Genomic DNA, 26,160 nt, shown 5'->3' with positions numbered 1-26,160 from the left:
TAGTCCTGGTCTCACATAACACACCTGGTCTACATAACACACCTGGTCCCACATAACATACCTGGTCCACACAACACACCTGGTCTACATAACACACCTGGTCCCACATAACACACCTGGTCTACGTAACACACCTGGTCTACGTAACATACCTGGTCCACACAACACACCTGGTCCACATAACACACCTGGTCCACACAACACATCTGGTCCCACGTAACACACCTTGTCTATGTAACATACCTGGTCCACACAACACACCTGGTCCCACATAAAGCACCTGATCTACGTAACACACCTGGTCTATGTAACACACCTGGTCCCACATAACACACCTGGTCTACGTAACATACCTGGTGCACACAACACACCTGGTCCCACATAAAGCACCTGGTCTACGTAACACACCTGGTCTATGTAACACACCTGGTCCCACATAACACACCTGGTCTACGTAACACACCTGGTCCCACGTAACACACCTGGTCTACGTAACATACCTTGCCACACAACACACCTGGTCTACATAACATACCTGGTCCACACAACACACCTGGTACCACATAACGCACCTGGTCCCACATAACATACCTGGTCCACACAACACACCTGGTACCACATAACACACCTGGTCTACATAACATACCTGGTCCACAAAACACACCTGGTCCCACATAAAGCACCTGGTCTACGTAACACACCTGGTCTACGTAACACACCTAGTCTACGTAACACACCTGGTCCCACATAACACACCTGGTCCCAAATAACACACCTGGTCCCACATAACACACCTGGTCCACACAACACATCTGGCCCTACATAATAAACCTGGTCTACGTAACACACCTGGTCCCACATAAGAAACCTGGTCTACGTAACACACCTGGTCTATGTAACACACCTGGTCCCACATAACACACCTGGTCCACACAACACACCTGATCCCACAAAAAACAGCTGGTCCCACACAACATACCTGGTCCACAAAACACACCTGGTCCCACATAACACACCTGGTCCACACAACACACCTGATCCCACAAAAAACAGCTGGTCCCACACAACATACCTGGTCCACACAACACACCTGGTCCCACATAAAGCACCTGGTCTACGTAACACACCTGTTCTATGTAACACACCTAGTCTACGTAACACACCTGGTCCCACATAACACAGCTGGTCCACACAACACATCTGGCCCTACATAAGAAACCTGGTCTACGTAACACACCTGGTCCCACATAAGAAACCTGGTCTAACTAACACACCTGGTCTATGTAACACACCTGGTCTACATAACACACCTGGTCCCACATAACACACCTGGTCCACACAACACACCTGGTCCCACAAAAAACACCTGGTCCACACAACACACCTGGTCTCACTTAACACACCTGGTGTAGGTAACACACCTCGTCCACATAACACACCTGGTCTACGTAACTCACTTGGTCCACACAACACACCTGGTCTACGTAACACACCTGGTCCACGTACACACCTAGTCCCACAAAACCCACCTGGTCCCACACAACACACCTGGTCTACGTAACACACCTGGTCCACACTACACACCTGGTCCCACACAACTCACCTGGTCTATGTAACACACCTGGTCCCACATAACACACCTGGTCTCACTTAACACACCTGGTCTAGGTAACACACCTCGTCCACATAACACACCTGGTCTACGTAACTCACTTGGTCCACACAACACACCTGGTCCACACAACACACCTGGTCTACGTACACACCTAGTCCCACAAAACCCACCTGGTCCCACACAACACACCTGGTCTACGTAACACACCCGGTCCACACTACACACCTGGTCCCACACAACACACCTGGTCTAGGTAACACACCTGGTCCCACACAACACACCTGGTCCCACACAACACACCTGGTCTAGGTAACACACCTGGTCCCACACAACACACCTGGTCCCACACAACACACCTGGTCTAGGTAACACACCTGGTCCCACACAACACACCTGGTCCCACACAACACACCTGGTCTAGGTAACACACCTGCTTCCTGCTCGGTGAACTTTGTGGTCTTTATAAATCCACCACACATTATTTAAAATCACACCTGTATAAATCCACCACAATGCATGATGGGTAATGTGCAAAAATTCTCCACACTTCTCCGTGTTTGTCGTCTTTTACGTCCGCCACATCATCTTATAGTGGCCCTCCAAGTCATTTTATAATGGCCCTCCAAGTCATTTTATGTGGTCCGCCACTTCCTTTTAGTGTGGCCCTATCATCATTTTGATCTTACATATTTTACAGTGAACTGCCACAATAATTTAAATTTGGACCGTCCTCTACTGCTAATGTGTGGGTGTCCTTTTACGTGGTCCGCCACTATTTTTTAACACGGCCCATCTCGCATCATTTTATGGGGTTCGCCAAGTAATTTTATAATGGCCCACCACATCATTTCATAGTAGACCGCTACTACATTTTATGTGGCCTGTCCTATACTTTTAATGTAATTTCATGTGGTCTGCCACATCATTTTAATTTGGACCTACCCATCATTTGAAATTGACCTGCCACTTCATTTTACAGTGGCCCACCACATACATTTAATGTAGACTGCCACAATAATTTAAATTTGGACCTTCCTCTACTGCTAATGTGTGCCGGGATGTCATTTTATGTGGTCCGCCACTATTTTTTAAATGGCCCATCGCATACTTGTAAATTGAGCCTTCACATCAATTTATGGGGTTCGCCAAGTAATTTTATAGTGGCCCACCCTATCATTTCATAGTAGACCGCCACTACATTTTATGTGGCCTGTCCTATACTTTTAATGTAATTTCATGTGGTCTGCCACATCATTTTAATTTGGACCCTCCCGTCATTTGAAATTGACCTGCCACTTCATTTTACAGTGGCCCACCACATACATTTAATGTAGACTGCCACAATAATTTAAATTTGGACCGTCCTCTACTGCTAATGTGTCCCGGGGTGTCATTTTACATGGTCCGCCACTATTTTTTAACACGGCCCATCTCATACTTCTAAATTGGCCCTTCGCATCATTTTATGGGGTTCGCCAAGTAATTTTATAGTGGCCCACCCTATCATTTTATAGTAGACCGCCACTAAATTTTACGTGGCCTGTCCTATACTTTTAATGTAATTTCATGTGGTCTGACACATCATTTTAATTTGGCCCTATCCATCATTTGAAATTGACACGGCCCATCTCATACTTCTAAATTGGCCCTTCGCATCATTTTATGGGGTTCGCCAAGTAATTTTATAGTGGGCCACCCTATCATTTTATAGTAGACCGCCACTAAATTTTATGTGGCCTGTCCTATACTTTTAATGTAATTTCATGTGGTCTGCCACATCATTTTAATTTGGACCCTCCCGTCATTTGAAATTGACCTGCCACTTCATTTTACAGTGGCCCACCACATACATTTAATGTAGACTGCCACAATAATTTAAATTTGGACCGTCCTTTACTGCTAATGTGTCCCGGGGTGTCATTTTACGTGGTCCGCCACTATTTTTTAACACGGCCCATCTCATACTTCTAAATTGGCCCTTCGCATCATTTTATGGGGTTCGCCAAGTAATTTTATAGTGGCCCACCCTATCATTTTATAGTAGACCGCCACTAAATTTTACGTGGCCTGTCCTATACTTTTAATGTAATTTCATGTGGTCTGACACATCATTTTAATTTGGCCCTATCCATCATTTGAAATTGACACGGCCCATCTCATACTTCTAAATTGGCCCTTCGCATCATTTTATGGGGTTCGCCAAGTAATTTTATAGTGGGCCACCCTATCATTTTATAGTAGACCGCCACTAAATTTTACGTGGCCTGTCCTATACTTTTAATGTAATTTCATGTGGTCTGACACATCATTTTAATTTGGCCCTATCCATCATTTGAAATTGACCTGACACGTCATTTTACAGTGGCCCACCACATACATTTAATGTAGACTGCCACAATAATTCAAATTTGGACCTTCCTCTACTGCTAATGTGTCCTGGGACGTCATTTATGTGGTCCGCCACTATTTTTTAACATCTCCCATCCCATACTTCTAACTTGGCCCTTCACATCATTTTATGGGGTTCGCCAAGTAATTTTATTGTGGCCCACCCTATCATTTCATAGTAGACCGCCACTAAATTTTATGTGGCCTGTCCTATACTTTTAATGTAATTTCATGTGGTCTGCCACATCATTTTAATTTGGACCTTCCCGTCATTTGAAATTGACCTGCCACTTCATTTTACAGTGGCCCACCACATACATTTAATGTAGACTGCCACAATAATTTAAATTTGGACCTTCCTCTACTGCTAATGTGTGCTGGGATGTCATTTTATGTGGTCCGCCACTATTTTTTAAATGGCCCATCCCATACTTGTAAATTGGGCCTTCACATCAATTTATGGGGTTCGCCAAGTAATTTTATAGTGGCCCACCCCATCATTTTCTAGTAGACCGCCACTACATTTTACATGGCCTGTCCTATACTTTTAATGTAATTTCACGTGGTCTGCCACATCATTTTAATTTGGACCTACCCGTCATTTCAAATTGACCTGCCATTTCATTTTACAGTGGCCCACCACATAAACTTACTGTGGACTACCATAATAATTTTAATTCGGCCTGTTGTATACTTCTAATGTCATTTTATGCCAATTAATTTTACTGTGGCCCTCCCCATCATTTTAACCTGACCCTGCCACATTTCCTTATGTGGCAGGCCACATCATTAACTTGGCCAGCTACATTTTTTTTTATTGTGGCCCGCAAAAAAAAAAATTCTGATTTAAACGGCCCTTGTGGGTGGCCTAGCTGTAAAAATGAGTGTGACCCTCGAAGTAGAATTGTCCTGCAAAGTATGCAAGAGGACTAAACTCGGTGTGAGTTTTGTCTCCACCTGGTGGCAGCACTCTGAACCGCATGTGTCCCCAGGACTGGTTGGAGTTGCTGTGACTTGACTTCAGTCGAAGTCCCAGGACTCTTACCTCCTTGACGTCCTTGACGTTGACAGTCTTCTTGGTCTGGGCCACATGGCCGACGATCCCCAGGTCCAGCGGGTAGACCACCTCGGAATCGGGCGGCACCACGCAGTCGTCCAGCCGGGCCCGGGTGTGCACGTCGAAGAGGCGGGTGGCCAGCTCGCCCACGCCGTTCCTCTGCCGGTACATGAACAGGCTGCAGCGGTCGGCGTGGATCAGGGCGCTGATCCTCTTCAGGATCTTGAAGACCACCTTCTCCATGTTGATGTTCTCCTGCATGTCGGTGATCAGCTCGTACATGATCCGGCTCTCCTCCACCTGGAAGAAGGCCGACATGTCTACCAGAATCCACCCCAGAGTCTAATGTGTTCATGCGTACCTGGCTGAGCTCCTGGAAGCGGCTGAAGTCCACCTGTTTGTCCGGGAGTGCCGACACCTGGGCCATGGAGCTTTGGTTCATCTTTCTGGCAAAGTACTCTTTGGCAAAAGCCGGGTTCCCTTTGAGGAACTGTTCCACGTCCTCCTTCTGCACTCCCATGGCTCCCTCGGTCTCCTCTTCACCCGGATGACGGCAGAGCTCCGGCCTCGACTCTGCTCTCGGCGTTCCAAAGTCTTACCGCACAAAAACAAGGCAAGCGCGGACTAGAAAGGCTCCCGGGGGTCTCCAGTTGAGGTCTCCCGAGGTACGAAGACCGCGAGTGAGGCAGACAATCCCTCTGCCCTCGAGCAGATAGAGCTGAAGGTTAGCCGGGATCTGCCGAGTCAGGTGATCATCTCCCGGCCGGCAGGTGATCCTCAGAGCCACAGCCCCCACTTTTCATCCCGTTGGAACCCTTCCGGTATAAAAACCTTCGCTTTCCAACGGGGAATATCCCGGATTACCTAGAATTCACGTTTATTTTACGAGACATTTTGACAAGCGGAACTGATCGGGCTCATGTTCAACTCCCACATTTCTCACCCCGTTCCAAACCGTTCCAAAATAACTCACTTTGGACCATCAAACTACCGTTTAAACGGTCAAGGAATTCCCAGAATTCCCGGGAGTCCAAAGCTCTGGAGAGTTCTCACAGTCCACATCTTTCAAGCATTCCACCTTCAAAAAGTTCCTCTGAGTTGCGACAAGGATCCTATTTCTTTTGTTTTTCCTACAAATTCCTGGTTTTCCAGAAATAGTCATTCTCAACTCAAACTTTTACTAGTTCGACATTTTTCAACCGATTCCAGAAATCCCAACACCGACCCGTTCATATCATCTCGGACTGTTGTGCTGGTATCATGGCCCATCTTTGTCTCTGTGGGTGGAGGCGGGGTGGCTAGCATACACTCACATAGACGTTCGGTCTCCTAATATACTGTATATATAAAACCTCCATATCCCATTTCTTAAATTCATTTTATATTAATACATTTTATTTGTATTATTTGTATTTTTTTGTATTATTATTTTGTATTATTTTTTTTATTATGATGTTTATTTTATTATGTTTTTCTTTATATGAATTTATCAATGTATACAATATATATAGAGAGAGAGTATATTTATAGTTAGTATATTTATATATTTATAAATATATTTATATATTTTTTAATTATTTTGTTAAAACATTTTATTATTTTATTATATTTTCATTTATATATTATTGTGTGTGTGCGTATATATATATATATATATATATATATATATATATATACATATATATATACAAACACATATATACATACATACATACACATATACATACATAAATACATATATACATACATATATATATGTATATATATATATATATATATATATATATATATATATATATATATATATATATATATATATACATATACATATATATATATATATATAATTTTATTGATACACTGCAAATTTAATCTGGAAAATGAGCTGCCAGTTTTTTTATTATTTTTATATCGTAAAAATCAACTTCTATATACAATAAAATAAATCAATAAAAATGCTGTAAATTTGACTGTAAAATATGGGAAATGAGCTGCCAGATTTTTTTGTTTTTTTGTTTTTTTCATTAAAAAAACAAAAAAAAAACATATATATTTGTAATTGTAAATTCCAGCAAATGAGCTTCCGGGGTTTTTCTTATGTTTTTTTTACTGTAAAAAAAAAAAAAATCCTATATTCACCCAAAAATTGTAAAAACACTGTAAATTTGACTGTAAAATCCGGCAAATGAACTGCCAGTTGTTTTAATTCTTTTTACACCCTAAAAAAACTATTTCAAATTACAATAAAAGAAATGTAAAAACAACAACAAAAGAAACGCTGTCAATTTGACTGTAAAATATTGCAAACGAGCTGCCAGTTTTTTTTTTTTTTTTTTTTTGTTTTTACCGTAAAAAAACCAGTTTCTATTTCAAATAAAGATAAATTAAAAAAAAAAAACATTGTCAATTTTGCTGTAAAATCCAACAAATGAGCTGCCAGGTTTTTTTTTTAAATGTTTTGGAGTTTTTTTTAACGTAAAAAAAACAATTTCCATTACCCCCCCCAAAAATTGTCAAAACACTGTAAATGTTACTGTAAAATCCAGCAAATGAGCTGTTGTGTGTGTTCTTATTGTTAAAAAAAACAAAACAATTACTATTTACCATTAGAAAAATTGTTATTTATTTATTATTTTATTGTAAAATCCAGCAAATGAGCTGCCAGTTATTTTATTATTTTTATACCGTAAAAAAAAAACCTTTTACATACAATAGAACACATTTTTTAAAAACACTGTAAATCTTACTGTAAAATCTGGCAAAGGAGCTACCAGGTTGTTTTTTTGTTCGTTGTTACCCTAAAAAAATAACTATTTCTATTTAATTTTAAAATAAAAAAAAACTTTGAGTTGTGTTGCACATCACCGCCGTCATCCTTGATCCTCGACACCCCACCACACCACCACACCACCCCACCCTTCTCCCCGAGGCCAGAGATACGACACTAACTAAACTAACTAAAAGACAAACCCCAGCGGTTACTTTTGGGAGGTCTCGGGTCTCAAAGTACTTTTGACTTGGAGCCGTGATAGCAGGTCATCTGCGGACTGGACCGAGCCTTGCCCTGGTCTACCGACCAAATTGGGAAGCCCCCGGCAGCCGTTCCGGGAGCCCAAAGGCTGCCGTCGCAATAAAAGGGTTGGGCATAGTCTGTGAGCACTTTGAATTGAATCGCAAACTGGATAGCATCTCGGAGAAGCCTCCCACTCTACAAAGCGAGATTATGATCAACTCGAGAACCAGATTGGACAATTAAAACGGACAAAACCGTTGGAATTGACCCCACCACACAAACACAAGTCTACCTTGCACTTATAACAGGCGGGGCATAAGCCAGCAGTTCCACTCTTATTCAGTGGTGTAAACGCAGCCTGGGTCTCGGTCTTTGTGGTCGTCTCTCTCGCTGCCTGTGCAAGCTCGTTAAGAGCTAATTAAAGCAGACCTGCTCCCACGTATAATCCTTCTTTAGCCACAACACAAGCCGATTATCTCCCCGCGTTTTTAAATGCCAAGCAGCCGCTCTCTCTGCTCTGGAGCCGGCCCAGGGTTCCATAAACACCTCACAGAAAAACCTGGTGTGGATGCTCTGCTCCCGGAGCCAACATGATTACGTTTAAACATAAAATTTGCATTTTTTCTTTTAATATTTAATATGCAGTCTGATTCCATGCATCACTTAGTGTCTGGAATTGAGCTCATTTTCCAACCATTTACTCCAGAGTCATACAACTTGGTATGTGACACTTGGTAGCTTTTAACATGCTACTGTTTGCGTTCTAAGAACGGCATTCTATCTTTTTCCGCTATTTTTAAACTTTTTGTCTCTAATTCCACAGCTGTACACCTTAGAAATCATTTAATTTCGTATGTGACATGCTAACTGTTAGCATGTTAACATTAACAGTATATGACTCTGGGGTAAACGGTTGCAAAATTAGCACAAAAAGTTAGCATGTGTCACATTCCAAGTTATTCGACTGTAAGGTGTATGGCTACGAAATTAGAGAAAAAAAGTGTAAAATTAGCTGGAAAAGTAACGTTAGCAAGCGTGCTAACGTTAACATGCTAAATTTTTTCAGGCTAATGTGACACATGTTAACTGTTAGCATGTTAACATGAACAGTCAACAAGTGTCACATACCATTATATGACTCTGGGGTAAACGGTTGCAAAATTAGCACAAAAAGTTAGCATGTGTCACATTCCAAGTTATTCGACTGTAAGGTGTATGGCTACGAAATTAGAGGAAAAAAAAGTGAAAAATTAGCTGGAAAAGTAACGTTAGCAAGCGTGCTAACGTTAACATGCAAAATTTTTTCAGGCTAATGTGACACATGTTAACTGTTAGCGTTTCATGTCATCGCTAACTTATGAGTTAATTGATTTGAAAAGTGACAACAACGATAACAAACGATGTTAAATCAATCAATCAATCAATGTTTACTTATATAGCCCTAAATCACTAGTGTCTCAAAGGGCTGCACAAACCACTACGACATCCTCGGTAGGCCCACATAAGGGCAAGGAAAACTCACACCCAGTGGGACGTCGGTGACAATGATGACTATGAGAACCTTGGAGAGGAGGAAAGCAATGGATGTCGAGCGGGTCTAACATGTGAAAGTTCAATCCATAATGGATCCAACACAGTCGCAAGAGTCCAGTCCAAAGCGGATCCAACACAGCAGCGAGAGTCCCGTTCACAGCGGAGCCAGCAGGAAACCATCCCAAGCGGAGGTGGATCAGCAGCGCAGAGATGTCCCCAGCCGATACACAGGCGAGCGGTACATGGCCACCGGATCGGACCGGACCCCCTCCACAAGGGAGAGTGGGACATAGGAGAAAAAGAAAAGAAACGGCAGATCAACTGGTCTAAAAAGGGAGTCTATCTAAAGGCTAGAGTAAACAAAAGAGTTTTAAGGTGAGACTTAAATGCTTCTGCTGAGGTGGCATCTCGAACTTTTACCGGGAGGGCATTCCAGAGTACTGGAGCCCGAAATGAAAACGCTCTATAGCCCGCAGACTTTTTTTGGGCTTTGGGAATCACTAATAAGCCGGAGTCCTTTGAACGCAGATTTCTTGCCGGGACATATGGTACAATACAATCGGCAAGATAGGATGGAGCTAGACCGTGTAGTATTTTATACCTAAGTAGTAAAACCTTAAAGTCACATCTTAAGTGCACAGGAAGCCTGTGCTGGCGTAATGTGATCAAACTTTCTTGTTCTTGTCAAAAGTCTAGCAGCCGCATTTTGTACCAACTGTAATCTTTTAATGCTAGACATGGGGAGACCCGAAAATAATACGTAACAGTAATCGAGACGAAGCGTAACAAACGCATGGATAATGATCTCGGCGTCTTTAGTGGACAAAATGGAGCGAATTTTAGCGATATTACGGAGATGAAAGAAGGCCGTTTTAGTAACGCTTTTAATGTGTGACTCAAAGGAGAGAGTTGGGTCGAAGATAATACCCAGATTCTTTACCGTGTCGCCTTGTTTTATTATTTGGTTGTCAAATGTTAAAGTTGTATTATTAAATAGAGGTCGGTGTCTAGCAGGACCGATAATCAGCATTTCCGTTTTTTTGCCGTTGAGTTGCAAAAAGTTAGCGGACATCCATTGTTTAATTTCATTAAGACACGCCTCCAGCTGACTACAATCCGGCGTGTTGGTCAGCTTTAGGGGCATGTAGAGTTGGGTGTCATCAGCATAACAGTGAAAGCTAACACCGTATTTGCGTATGATGTCACCTAGCGGCAGCATGTAGATGCTGAAGAGTGCAGGGCCAAGGACCGAACCCTGGGGAACTCCACACGTTACCTTAACAAAATAATAGTTAAAACTTCAAATCGACAGATATATCGGAAGTTGATCTGGAAATTTAAGAGTTAAAAGTAAACAAAAAACTAATAAAAATGCATCACTTTATGAGTGGGGAACCTTTCGGATCTCAGAATATATTCAGTAGCATTTTATTTAACTTTTCACTGTGATTACTCAAAAATATTAAATAATTAAAATCAATGATGTCCTGCATTACTGCGATGAGGTGGCCACTTGTCCAGGGTGTACGCCGCCTTCCACCTGATTGTAGCTGAGATAGGCACCAAAGGGAATAAGCGGTAGAAATGGATGGATGGGTGCCCTGCATTATTGATCTTTGAGGGCTTTAAGTGCTAAATAAAGGAACTCTCAATATTGTACTATCTATGTATCTATCTAAATACTGCATATTTCAGTTTTACTATAAAAAACAAAGTTATTTGTTTTACTTTATATCAACCTCAAGTTGATATAGAGATTTACTGTAAGCATTAAATTTTGACGTCATACGCAAATACGGTATTAGCTTTCACTGTTATGCTGATGACACCCAACTCTACATGCCCCTAAAGCTGACCAACACGCCGGATTGTAGTCAGCTGGAGGCGTGTCTTAATGAAATTAAACAATGGATGTCCGCTAACTTTTTGCAACTTAACGCCAAAAAAACGGAAATGCTGATTATCGGTCCTGCTCGACACCGACCTCTATTTAATAATACAACTCTAACATTTGACAACCAAATAATAAAACAAGGTGACTCGGTAAAAAATCTGGGTATTATCTTCGACCCAACTCTCTCCTTTGAGTCACACATTAAAAGCGTTACTAAAACGGCCTTCTTTCATCTCCGTAATATCGCTAAAATTCGCTCCATTTTGTCCACTAAAGACGCCGAGATCATTATCCATGCGTTTGTTACGTCTCGCCTCGATTACTGTAACGTATTATTTTCGGGTCTCCCCATGTCTAGCATTAAAAGATTACAGTTGGTACAGAATGCGGCTGCTAGACTTTTGACAACAAGAAAGTTTGATCACATTACGCCTGTACTGGCTCACCAGCACTGGCTTCCTGTGCACTTAAGATGTGACTTTAAGGTTTTACTACTTACGTATAAAATACTACACGGTCTAGCTCCATCCTATCTTGCCGATTGTATTGTACCATATGTCCCGGCAAGAAATCTGCGTTCAAAGGACTCCGGCTTATTAGTGATTCCTAGAGCCCAAAAAAAGTCTGCGGGCTATAGAGCGTTTTCCGTTCGGGCTCCAGTACTCTGGAATGCCCTGCCGGTAACAGTTCGAGATGCTACCTCAGTAGAAGCATTTAAGTCTCACCTTAAAACTCATCTGTATACTCTAGCCTTTAAATAGACCTCCTTTTTACACCAGTTGATCTGCCGCTTCCCTTGTGGAGGGGGTCCGGTCCGATGACCATAGATGAAGTACTGGCTGTCCAGAGTCGGGACCCAGGATGGACCGCTCGCCTGTATCGGTTGGGGACATCTCTACGCTGCTGATCCGCCTCCGCTTGGGATGGTTTCCTGTGGACGGGACTCTCGCTGCTGTCTTGGATCCGCTTGAACTGAACTCTGGCGGCTGTGTTGGAGGCACTATGGATTGAACTTTCACAGTATCATGTTAGACCCGCTCGACATCCATTGCTTTCGGTCCCCTAGAAGGGGGGGGGGGTTGCCCACATCTGAGGTCCTCTCCAAGGTTTCTCATAGTCAGCATTGTCACTGGCGTCCCACTGGATGTGAATCCTCCCTGCCCACTGGGTGTGAGTTTTCCTTGCCCTTTTGTGGGTTCTTCCGAGGATGTTGTAGTCGTAATGATTTGTGCAGCCCTTTGAGACATTTGTGATTTGGGGCTATATAAATAAACATTGATTGATTGATGATTTATTAAATAAGAAATAATATAATAATTTTACTTATTTTCTTTACATGTTAGTGACTGAGACCCTCTATGCTCCCCAGGAGACCTAAGGATTAAAAAAAAAAAATCCATATATTTTGTTATGGTTTGAAAATGAACAAAATAAAAATGGCCCCCGCATGTTTACATTTTTCTGTGGAAAAAGTTTGGACACCCCTGACAGCTAACAAACAATCCAAGACGTTCCAATAAAGTTCCAAAGCAGGTGAATCCATTTAAGCTCGTTATTGTCGTTGATCTTGCTTTGTCTTTTTTTTTCCCTCTCTTGACTTTTGTCTGAAACTGTGCTTTTATTTTGAAAAACTGAAATCCACACAATGACAAATGTGATTCTAATAACATACTGGAAATATAAAAAGTACAATATGTCGATATTAACCTCACACAAATACACAGTACTATCATCAAAGGAATACTTTTGAGTGTTGAAACTATTTGAATGGTGGAAATATTACAGTTCTCAAAACATCTTTTAAAACAGTGGACAAAAATCGTTTTTAAATAAACATATTTCTATCAAATTGAACCACTTTCCACCTTAATATTGAGTTACAGGGCTTGCAAGAGCTAACATTACTTCTCCATCCATCCACTTCCTACCGCTTTTTCCCTTTGGGGTCGCGGGAACTCAACTTGTCTGCTTCTCAATTGTCTCATCAACCAAACAAATGAAGCGTAGTAACTTCCTATCGCCACTAGATGTCAGTAAGCGTCTACAATTAAATGGCCATTACAACTGTAAAAAAAACAACCTATTTCTGTTTCCAAAAAAATATTTTATAAAAACACTGTAAATGTTTCCGTTTTTTGTGTGTTTTTACTGTAAAAAATGCTATTCACCATAAAACTATTTTATTAAAAAAACTGTGTAGATTTTACTGTAAAATCCGGCAAATGAGCTGCCAGTTTTTTTCGTGTTTTTTAACCACAAAAAACTATTTCTACTCACAGTAAAAAATAAAAAAGAATCATTGTAAATTTTAATTAAAAATGTTACTTTAAAACTGTAAAAAAAACCACAATTTATATTTACAATAAAAATAATTTTATAAAAACACTTTATATTGTCCAGAATTTTGTGTGTGTTTTTACCGTAAAAAAAACAACAAACTATTTACAATAAAAATATTTTTTTTAAACACTGTAAATTTTACTGTAAAATCCGACGAATGAGCTGCTAAGTTTTTTTTGTATTTACAGTAAAAAATAAAAATATTTAAAAAAACTCTGTAAATTTTAATTAAACTTTTTACTTTAAAACCGTAATAAAAAATATTACTTACAATTATTCTATTTTATTAAAAAAACAGTGTAGATTTTACTGTAAAATCCGGCAAATGAGCTGCCAGTTTTTTTGTGTGTTTTTTAACCACAAAAAAAGCTATTTCTACTCACAGTAAAAAATAAAAAAGAATCATTGTAAATTTTAATTAAAAATGTTACTTTAAAACTGTAAAAAAAACACAATTTATATTTACAATAAAAACAATTTTATAAAAACACTTCAAATTGTCCAGAATTTTGTGTGTGTTTTTATCGTAAAAAAAACCAACAAACTATTTACAATAAAAATATTTTTTTTAAAAACACTGTAAAGTTTACTGTAAAATCCGGCAAATGAGCTGCACGTTTTTTGTGTGTTGTTTTTTTTAAACGCAAAATAAACCATTTCTATTTACAATTTAAAAAATACATTACAAAAAACACTGTAAATCCGACAAATGAGCTGCTAAATTTTTTTTGTATTTACAGTAAAAAATTAAAAAAACTCTGTCAATTTTAATTAAACTTTTTACTTTAAAACCGTAATAAAAAATATTATTTACAATTATTCTATTTTATTTAAAAAACTGTGTAGATTTTACTGTAAAATCCGGCAAATGAGCTGCCAGTTTTTTTTCGTGTTTTTTAACCACAAAAAACTATTTCTACTCACAGTAAAAAATAAAAAAGAATCATTGTAAATTTTAATTAAAAATGTTACTTTAAAACTGCAAAAAAACACCATTTATATTTACAATAAAAACAATTTTATAAAAACACTTCAAATTGTCCAGAATTTCGTGTGTGTTTTACCGTAAAAAAAAACAACAAACTATTTACAATAAAAATATTTTTTTTAAAACACTGTAAATCCGACAAATGAGCTGCTAAGTTTTTTTTGTATTTTCAGTAAAAAATAAAAAAATAAAACAACTCTGTAAATTTTTATTAAATGTTTTACTTTAAAACCGTGATAAAAAATATCATTTACAATTATTCTATTTTATTAAAAAAACAGTGTAGATTTTACTTTAAAATCCGGCAAATGAGCAGCCAGTTTTTTTCGTGTTTTTTAACCACAAAAAAAACTATTTCTACTCACAGTAAAAAATAAAAAAGAATCATTGTAAATTTTAATTAAAAATGTTACTTTAAAACTGTAAAAAAAACACAATTTATATTTACAATAAAAACAATTTTATAAAAACACTTCAAATCGTCCTGAATTTCGTGTGTGTTTTTACCGTAAAAAAACAACAAACTATTTACAATAAAAATATATTTTTTAAAACACTGTAAATTTTACTGTAAAATCCGGCAAATGAGCTGCAAGTTTTTTGTGTGTTGTTTTTTTTAAGTGCAAAATAAACCATTTCTATTTACAATTTAAAAAATACATTACAAAAAACACTGTAAATCCGACAAATGAGCTGCTAAGTTTTTTTTGTATTTACAGTAAAACATTAAAAAATTAAAAAAAACTCTGTAAATTTTAATTAAACTTTTTACTTTAAAACCGTAATAAAAAATATTATTTACAATTATTCTATTTTATTTAAAAAAACACTGTAGATTTTACTGTAAAATCCGGCAAATGAGCTGCCAGTTTTTTTTCGTGTTTTTAACCACAAAAAAACTATTTCTACTCACAGTAAAAAATAAAAAAGAATAATTGTAAATTTTAATTAAAAATGTTACTTTAAAACTGTAAAAAAAAACACCATTTATATTTACAATAAAAACAATTTTATAAAAACACTTCAAATTGTCCAGAATTTCGTGTGTTTTTACCGTAAAAAAAACAACTATTTACAATAAAAATATTTTTTTTAAAACACTGTAAATTTTACTGTAAAATCCGGCAAATGAGCTGCAAGTTTTTTGTGTGTTGTTTTTCTTTAAACGCACAATAAACCATTTCTATTTACAATTTAAAAAATACATTACAAAAAACACTGTAAATCCGACAAATGAGCTGCTAAGTTTTTTTGTATTTACAGTAAAAATTAAAATATTAAAAAAAACTCTGTAAATTTTAATTAAACTTTTTACTTTAAAACCGTAATAAAAAATATTATTTACAATTATTCTATTTTATTAAAAAAAGTGTAGATTTTACTGTAAAATCCGGCAAATGAGCTGCCAGTTTTTTTCGTATTTTTTAACCACAAAAAAAAATATTTCTACTCACAGTAAAAAATAAAAAAGAATCATTGTAAATTTTAATTAAAAATGTTACTTTAAAAGTGTAAAAAAAAACACAATTTATATTTACAATAAAAAACATTTTATAAAAACACTTCAAATTGTCCAGAATTTCGTGTGTGTTTTTACCGTAAAAAACAACAACAAACTATTTACAATGAAAATATTTTTTTAAAAACACTGTAAATTTTACTCTAAAATCCGGCAAATGAGCTGCAAGTTTTTTGTGTGTTGTTTTTTTTAAACGCAAAATAAACCATTTCTATTTACAATTTAAAAAATACATTACAAAAAACACTGTAAATCCGACAAATGAGCTGCTAAGTTTTTTTTGTATTTACAGTAAAAAATTATATATTTTTTAAAAAAACTCTGTAAATTTTAATTAAACTTTTTACTTTAAAACCGTAATAAAAAATATTATTTACAATTATTCTATTTTATTAAAAAAAACTGTGTACATTTTACTGTAAAATCCGGCAAATGAGCTTCCAGTTTTTTTCGTGTTTTTTAACCACAAAAAAAAATATTTCTACTCACAGTAAAAAATAAAAAAGAATCATTGTAAATTTTAATTAAAAATGTTACTTTAAAACTGTAAAAAAACACAATGTATATTTACAATAAAAACAATTTTATAAAAACACTTCAAATTGTCCAGAATTTCGTGTGTTTTTACCGTAAAAAAACAACAAACTATTTACAATAAAAATATTTTTTTTAAAACACTGTAAATTTTACTGCAAAATCCGGCAAATGAGCTGCAAGTTTTTTGTGTTGTTTTTTTTAAACGCAAAATAAACCATTTCTATTTACAATTTAAAAAATACATTACAACAAACACTGTAAATCCGACAAATGAGCTGCTAAGTTTTTTTGTATATACAGTAAAAAATAAAAAATTAAAAAAAAAAACTGTAAATTTTAACTAAACTTTTTACTTTAAAACAGTAATAAAAAACATTATTTACAATTATTCTATTTTATTAAAAAAACAGTGTAGATTTTACTGTAAAATCCAGCAAATGAGCTGCCAGTTTTTTTTTGTGTTTTTTAACCACAAAAAAAACTATTTCTACTCACAGTAAAAAATAAAAAAGAATCATTGTAAATTTTAGTTAAAAATGTTACTTTAAAACTGTAAAAAAAACACAATTTATATTTACAATAAAAACCATTTTATAAAAACATTTCAAATTGTCCAGAATTTCGTGTGTGTTTTTACCGTAAAAAAACAACAAACTATTTACAATGAAAATATTTTTTCAAAAACACGGTAAATTTTACTGTAAAATCCGGCAAATGAGCTACAAATTTTTTGTGTTGTTTTTTTTAAACGCAAAATAAACCATTTCTATTTACAATTTAAAAAATACATTACAAAAAACACTGTAAATCCGACAAATGAGCTGCTAAGTTCTTTTTGTATTTACAGTAAAACATAAAAAAATAAAAAATAAACTCTGTAAATTTTAATTAAACTTTTTACTTCAAAACCGTAATAAAAAATATTATTTTCAATTATTCTATTTTATTTAAAAAAACTGTAGATTTTACTGTAAAATCCGGCAAATTAGCTGCCATTTTTTTGTGTTTTTTTAACCACAAAAAAAACTATTTTTACTCACAGTAAAAAATAAAAAAGAATCATTGTAAATTTTAATTAAAAGCGTTACTTTAAAACTGTAAAAAAACACAATTTATATTTACAGTATAAACAATTTTATAAAAAACACTTCAAATTGTCCAGAATGTCGTGTGTTTTTACCGTAAAAAAAACAACAAACTATTTACAATAAAAATATTTTTTTCAAAACACTGTAAATTTTACCGTAAAATCCGGCAAATGAGCTGCCAGTTTTTTCGTGTTTATTAACTACAAAAAAAACTATTTCAACCCACAGTAAAAATAAAAAAGAATCACTGTAAATTTTGATTAAACTTTTTACTTTAAAACTGTAAAAAAAAAAAAGATGTTTACAATAAAAAAATATTGTATAAAAACACTGTAGATAAGTTGGTGACTTGTCCAGGGTGTACCCCGCCTTCCGCCCGATTGTAGCTGAGATAGGCGCCCCAAAAGGGAATAAGCGGTAGTAAATGGATGGATGTAAATGTTACACTTTCTGTGCGTGTTTTTACCGTAAAAAAAATACTACTTAAAGTAAAACTTTTTTCTAAAAGACTGTAAAAAAACAAAACAAATAATTTCTATTTACAATTTAAAAAAAGAAGTACATTAAAAAAAAAAAACACTGTAAAAATCCGACAAATGAGCTGACATTTTTTTTTTTTACCGTAAAAAAAAAAAATGTTTTATTTAAAATTACAAAAACCTAAGAACAACTCTGTAAAAAAGCTGCCAAAGGGGTTCTTTTTTACCATAAAAAAAAAAAAAGCCATGGTGTTTTTTATTTACAGTAAAATGCTGTAAATTGTTTCATAGATTCTGACTGAGCTTACTTTTTTTTCCATAATAAATACAAATATTAATATTCAAATGCTTAGGAGATTGTTTAAATACCAACCTAGGTCAAAGTTCACTGCCACGTGGCCCTCAGTGAAAAGGCGTGGTGGAGTTAAACGGCTGCAATGACAATCTCGACCACTAGAGAGCAGCAAACATCACATTTCAGAGTCAACCGTTTCAATCCAAACGTTGTATTTATTCTTGTATTTATTTGACGAATAATAATAATAATAATAATAACATCGAACACCACATTAAATAAAGTTATTCACCAGCGACTTGTCCATTTTTATTTGACTGTTTTTAAACCACACCAGAAGGTGGCAGCAGAGAGTTTTAGAGTGATTTTATTCTGAATCTTTACAGTCGTGCTTCATGGCTGTTAATTGGTTCCGCCAATAAGGAATTATTTAGAAATGTCATATTTTCATAGATACATGACAACCCTGTTTATCACATTATTATTTTTTTTAACATCACAAAAGATCCTCTCGATTTGTATATTTTAGCTCATTTAGTCATTTATGTGTTTGAAAAGGCTTCATTTAGCCCCAAAATGTGAATAATATGTATTCACAACAAACACATTCAACACAAACATCAAAGCGCGGTGTGGGTGAGGGGACGGCGGCTACGCAACAGCCAAGCACACAATAGCACACAAGCTAGACGTAGGTCAGGGGTGCCCATTACGTCGATCGCGAGCTACCAGTCGACCGCGGGGGGGGGGGGGGGTGTCAGTCGATCTCCAGCCAGGCTTTTAAAAAAAATAGACCTAAAAATTAGTGATCATCAATCTTCACCAAGACGTCACTTAAATGACATTCACGGTACCGGAGGGTCTTGTGAGATGACACTGGCTGCTGCAAGATCATTATTATGAAAATATGACCGAGAGGAAGGCGAGAAACACTTTTTATTTCAACAGACTCTCGCGCCGTACCTTCCCTTCAAAACTCTAAAGGCCGACTGCACATTTCCTATCTTCACAATAAAAGCCCTGCTTCATGCTGCCTGCGCTAACTAAATACAGAGTCTCGGAAAACTGGCGTGCACAAGCGATCCCTCAGAAAGCTGGCGTGCACATCACTTGTGCACGCCAGCTTTCCGAGACTCTTATTTTGTTAGCGCAGGCAGCATGAAGCAGGGCTTTTATTGTGAAGATAGGAAATGTGCAGTCGGCCTTTAGAGTTTTGACGGAAGGGACGGCGCGAAAGTCTGTTGAAATAAAAAGTGTTTCTCGCCTTCCTCTCTGTCATTTTTTCATAATAATGAACTGGCAGCAGCCAGCGTCATCTCACAAGACCCTCGGGTGCCGTGAATGTCAATCAAGCAAGCTACGGAATTTGCCGCCAATGTTTTTCTTGTAAAGTGTATGGAAGCTGGATGAATTAGATGCCAAAAACCAACCACTTTCATGTGGTATTGTACAGAAAGGACAACTTTTTTTCTCCTCCATTTGAAAATGTGGGCGTTATCATCATTACTGTCTGATTCCAATCAATGCAAGTCATCAGAATCAGGTAATACACCAACTTATATTCTTGTCTTCGTGAAAGAAAGACATCTATATGTGTTACACATGCTTGTATTATCATTAAACACATTTAGCTTGTTTACAAAAGTGTCTCTTTCATAAATAAATAAATATAAATGATATATATATAAATGAGGTAGATCCCCTCGAGTTGGTCAATTGAAAAGTAGCTCGCCGGCAGAAAAAGTGTGGGCACCCCTGACGTAGGTGATAGTCATTGAACAATAAAATGTGACATTTGTCAACATGAGCAAGTTTCAAGTCACAATACAAAGTGTCCCAGACAGAAGATAGCGTCCAGTAACAAACGTGTCCGCATCATTCAACCTGCTGTCTCGTGAGCTAAATTTCATGAGTTACGAGCCGTCACCAAATAAAACATATAAGTCTGTCATTAGGTTAGTCTTTAATTGTGACTTTTCTGGAAAAAAATGCCAGAGCACACCTATTTCACAGAAGAGGATAGGGCACTTGTTTGTTTCAGCACACACACACACACACACACATACACACACACACTTCTCCCGTCAGCTCCTCCTTTGCCAACGTTAACGTAAGTGGATTTTATTTTGTAAATGTTTATTATTGTAGCACTTTGCTTGTTAAAATTAGGGGTGTTTTTTTTGGGTGGAGGGGTGTTTCTGGTTGTTTGTGAGGGCACCAAAGGGACTTCTGTGTGTGTGTGTGTTGACAGAGCAGCGGCTTAGGAACAGTTCATTTTTTTTTATTGTTTTGGCTTAGCAATAAAGAGAAAGTTGATATGTTTGTTTGAGTTTCAGTGCTAAAAAATGTTTTTTGTAAATTAAATAATAAATTTATATTTTTTCAAATAATTAAGAGGTGCCAGTTTTTTTTATTATCATACTAAAACAATTTCTATTTACAATAAGATTTCTTTTTTTAAAAACACACTGTACAATTTACTGTTATATACTGCCAGTTTTTTGTGTTTTTTTACTGTAAAAAAAAAAACGATTTATATTTACAATAACATCTTTTTTGTAAAAAAAAAAAAAAAAAAAAAAAACACTGTAAAATTTAATGTGAAATCCCAAAAAGTTTTTGTGGTGTTTTTATTTTTTTATTTTTTTTCACTGAAAACAAAACAATTTCTATTTACAATAAAACACTTTTTAAAAAATATTAAAATGTACTATAAAATCTGGCAAATTAGTTGCCGTTTTTGTTGTTGTTTTTGTTGTTGTTACAATAAAAACAAAACAACACTGTAAATTTGACTGTAAAACCCAGCAAATTTTCTGCCATTTTTTTTTTTTACCATAAAAATATATCTTTAAAATAAAAAATAAAAAAATTAAATACATTTAAAAAAACTGTGTAAAATCTGATAAATGAGCTTCTAGTTTTTGTTTTTGTTTTTTTGTTTTACTTTAAAAAAAAACTGGACGAATTGGCTGAGGAGAGGAAAGTCTGGGCTTCCCTGCTTAGGCTGCTGCCTCCGCGACCCGACCTCAGATAAGCGGAAGAAGATGGATGGATGGATGTAAAAAAAAAAAAACTATTTCTATTTACAATAAAACACTTTTTAAAAAATATTAAAATGTACTATAAAGTCTGGCAAATTAGTTGCCGTTTTTTTTGTTTTTTTTATACCTCATAAGAACAATTTTTACTTACGATTAAAAAACAAAATGGACTGTAAATTTCACTGTAAAATCCCACAAATGAGCTTCCAATTTTTGTGTGTTTTTACCGTAAAAATACCATTTGTATTTACAGTAAAAAAATCAATAATATTAAAAAACTGTGAATTTTACTCTAAAATTCGGAAAAATAAGCTGCCAGTTTTTGGGTGTTTTTTTTTTTATTACCGTCAAAAAATAAATTCTTATTTACAATAAAACTATTTTTAAAAACACTGCAAATTTTACACTAAAATCCGAAAAATGAACTGCCAATTTTGGGGGTGTTTTCATTTTAATATTTTTATTTTTACGAAAAACAAAACAATTTCTATGTACAATAAAAAAGTTTTTATTTTTTTTTATGTACTGTAAAATCCGGCAAATGAGCTGCCACATTTTTTTTAATAATTAATAAAAACAATTTCTACTTACAATAAAAACAAAACAACACTGTAAATTTGACTGTAAAATCCAGCAAATTTTCTGCCAGGTTTTTTTTTTTTTTTTACCATAAAAAAATCTTTAAAATAAAAAAAAATTAAATTAAATACATTTAAAAGCAGTGTAAAATCTGATAAATGAGATGCTAGTTTTTGTTTTTGTTTTTTTGTTTTACTTTAAAAAAAAACTGGACGAATTGGCTGAGGAGAGGAAAATCTGGGCTTCCCTGCTTAGGCTGCTGCCTCCGCGACCCGACCTCAGATAAGCGAAAGAAGATGGATGGATGGATGTAAAAAAAAAAAAAAAAAAAATTGTATTTACAATAAAAAAATAAAAATAAAAAAAACCACTGTCAATGAGCTGCCAGTGTTTTTTTTGTTTTTGTTTTTACAGTAAAAAAAAAAACAGCAATCATGTTTTTACATTTATGCTGTAAAGACCAACATACATTTTTTTTGACATTATAAATACAAATATTAATATTTAAATGCGTAGGAAATTGTTTTCATATCATTCGCTGTTGGAGGCAAACCATCTTAGGTCAAAGTTTACAGGGGGAAAAATTAATATAAAAAACATTTTTTTATATATTAAAAAATGAATAATATATTTTTTAAATAGTAAAAAAAAACACATTTAAAAACAAAAACAAAAAAATGCATGAAAAATGACATAAAGTGTGTTGAAAGTGTAGAAAACATGGACACAAGTATTTCTATTTCTTTTGCTTCACCCTGCAAACTAAGTAGATACTATGTACTGTGATTGCTGCTGATATCGTATCGCGTTGATCTCGATATCGACCACGACTCAACACGCCAACATAGAAGTGTCAGGACGGGAAGTTTGCAAACGGAAACGCAGCCTTAGCGTCTTCTTTTTGAACAGTAACACTGCCGACTAGTGGCCGAGAGCGCACATTACACTTTGCACTAAATAAAACTTGAATGTTTCACAAGACTCATTTGACAAAAAGACCGACTGGACTGAATGGATTATTTTCTGTGAACTGATGAACTTCCTGGATTAACCTCGCTGGCCTGGGATTAGCTGACATCACCTGTCCAGTGTTGTTGCCATGACGACGACCATGGTCAACCGACACGCGTCGGCCATTTTGGACGCCAAAAAAGCGTTCTTAGATTTATTGTGAACATGAAAGCCGATTATGCGAAGTAAAGTGTGTGAAAATAACACAATGGTTCATTGAATATGCAAATAATGTCTCAAAAACTAGATTGACTTGACATGATTTTAATTATTTAAAAAAAAAAAGTGGAAGAAAATCACATAGTACAGTGTTTGTAAACTAATAAATACAGCTGGCTCCTATTAGCATGTAGCCTAGCATGTTTACCTTTTGTAAATAGAGATAGCTTGTATCACACATGATATCACACACACGAGTAAACACACTGCGGGACCGCTTGTATCGCACATGATATCACACACGAGTAAACACTCTGCAAGACTACCTGTAATGCACACGATATCACACACAAGTAAACACTCTGCAGGACTGCTTGTATCGCACATGATATCACACACAAGTAAACACTCTGCGGGACTGCTTGTATCGAACATGATATCTCACACAAGTAAACACTCTGCAGGACTGATTGTATCGCACGTGATATCACACACAAGTGGACAATGTGCAGGACTGCTTGTATCGCACATGATATCACACACAGGTAAACACTCTGCAAGTCTGCTTGTATCACACATGATATCACAATAACAAGTAACGCTCTGCAGGACTGCTTGTATCGCACATGATATCACACACACAAGTAAACACTCAGTGGGAATGCTTGTATCCCACATGATATCACACACAAGTAAACACTCTGTAGGACTGCCTGTATCACACATGATATCACACACAAATAAACATTCTGCGAGACTACTTGTATCGCACATGATATCACACACAAGTAAACACTCTGTGGGACTACTTGTATCGCACATGATATCACACACAAGTAAACACTCTGCAGGACTGTTTGTATCGCACATGATATCACACACAAGTAAACACTCTGTAGGACTGCGTGTATCACACATGATATCACACATGAGTAAACACTCTGCAGGCCTGATTGTATCGCACATGATATCACACACAAGTAAACACTCTGCAAGACTACCTGTAATGCACATGATATCACACACAAGTAAACACTCTGCTGGACTGCTTGTATCACACATGATATCACACACGAGTAAACACTCTGCAAGACTACCTGTAATGCACACGATATCACACACAAGTAAACACTCTGTGGGACTACTTGTATCGTACATTATATCACACACAAGTAAAAACTCCATAGGACTACGTGTATCGCACATGATATCACACACAAGTAAACACTCTGTAGGACTGCTTGTATCGCAGATGATATCACACACAAGTAAACACTCTGCAGGACTGCTCCATTCGCACATGATATCACACACAAGTAAACACTCCGTAGGACTACGTGTATCACACATGATATCACACATACGTAAACACTCCGCAAGACTACTTGTATTGCACATGATATCACACACACAGGTAAACACTCTGTAAGACTGCTTGTATCACACATGATATCACAATAACAAGTAACGCTCTGCAGGACTGCTTGTATCGCACATGATATCACACACACAAGTAAACACTCAGTGGGAATGCTTGTATCCCACATGATATGACACAGCAGAACTGCTTGTATCGCACATGATATCACACACACAAGTAAACACTCAGCGGGAATGCTTGTATCCCACATGATATCACACACAAGTAAACACTCTGCGAGACTGCTTGTATCGCACGTGATATCACACACAAGTAAACACGCTGCAGAACTGCTTGCATCGCATATGATATCACAATAACAAGTAACGCTCTGCAGGACTGCTTGTATCGCACATGATATCACACACACAAGTAAACACTCAGTGGGACTGCTTGTATCGCACATGATATCACACACAAGTAAACACTCAGTGGGAATGCTTGTATCCCACATGATATCACACACAAGTAAACACTCTGCGAGACTGCTTGTATCGCACATGATATCACACACAAGTAAACACGCTGCAGAACTACTTGTATCGCACATGATATCACACACATGTGAACACTCTGCGGGACTGCTTGTATCGCACATGATATCACACACAAGTAAATACTCTGCAGGACTGCTTGTATCACACATGATATCACACATACGTAAACACTCTGCAAGCCTGCTTGTATCACACATGATATCACAATAACAAGTAACGCTCTGCAGGACTGCTTGTATCGCACATGATATCACACACACAAGTAAACACTCAGTGGGAATGCTTGTATCCCACATGATATCACACACAAGTAAACACACTGCGAGACTGCTTGTATCGCACATGATATCACACACAAGTAAACACTGTGGGACTACTTGTATCGTACATTATATCACACACAAGTAAACACTCTGTGGGACTGCTTGTATCGCACATGATATCACACACAAGTAAACACTCTGTGGGACTACTTGTATCGCACATTATATCACACACAAGTAAACACTCTGCGAAACTGCTTGTATCGCAGATGATATCACACACAAGTAAACACTCTGCAGGACTGTTTGTATCCCACATGATATCACACACAAGTAAACACTCTGCAGGACTGTTTGTATCCCACATGATATCACACACAAGTAAACACTCTGCAGGACTGCTTGTATCGCACATGATATCACACACACAAGTAAACACTC

The 26,160-nt window shown here is 36.4% G+C and overlaps 1 protein-coding gene across 1 annotated transcript in view; it reads right to left on the bottom strand.

The window, feature by feature from the left end:
* pde6b (phosphodiesterase 6B, cGMP-specific, rod, beta) overlaps window positions 1–5,741 on the bottom strand; it is a 41,295-nt gene extending 35,554 nt beyond the window's left edge. Inside the window, exons 1-2 of the mRNA XM_061907748.1 lie at window positions 5,422–5,741; window positions 5,049–5,360 (exon numbers count right to left, since the gene is read on the bottom strand). Coding sequence (XP_061763732.1) covers window positions 5,049–5,360; window positions 5,422–5,580 — 471 coding nt within the window. The 5' untranslated portion in view covers window positions 5,581–5,741. The remainder of the gene's footprint in view (window positions 1–5,048; window positions 5,361–5,421) is intronic.
* Window positions 5,742–26,160: the final 20,419 nt, after the last annotated feature.

Source organism: Nerophis ophidion, linkage group LG08 (assembly GCF_033978795.1).
Source record: "Nerophis ophidion isolate RoL-2023_Sa linkage group LG08, RoL_Noph_v1.0, whole genome shotgun sequence".
Taxonomy (NCBI): domain Eukaryota; kingdom Metazoa; phylum Chordata; class Actinopteri; order Syngnathiformes; family Syngnathidae; genus Nerophis; species Nerophis ophidion.
The sequence above is the reverse complement of the archived record's forward strand: the minus strand, read 5'-3'. Positions and strand labels throughout refer to the sequence as shown.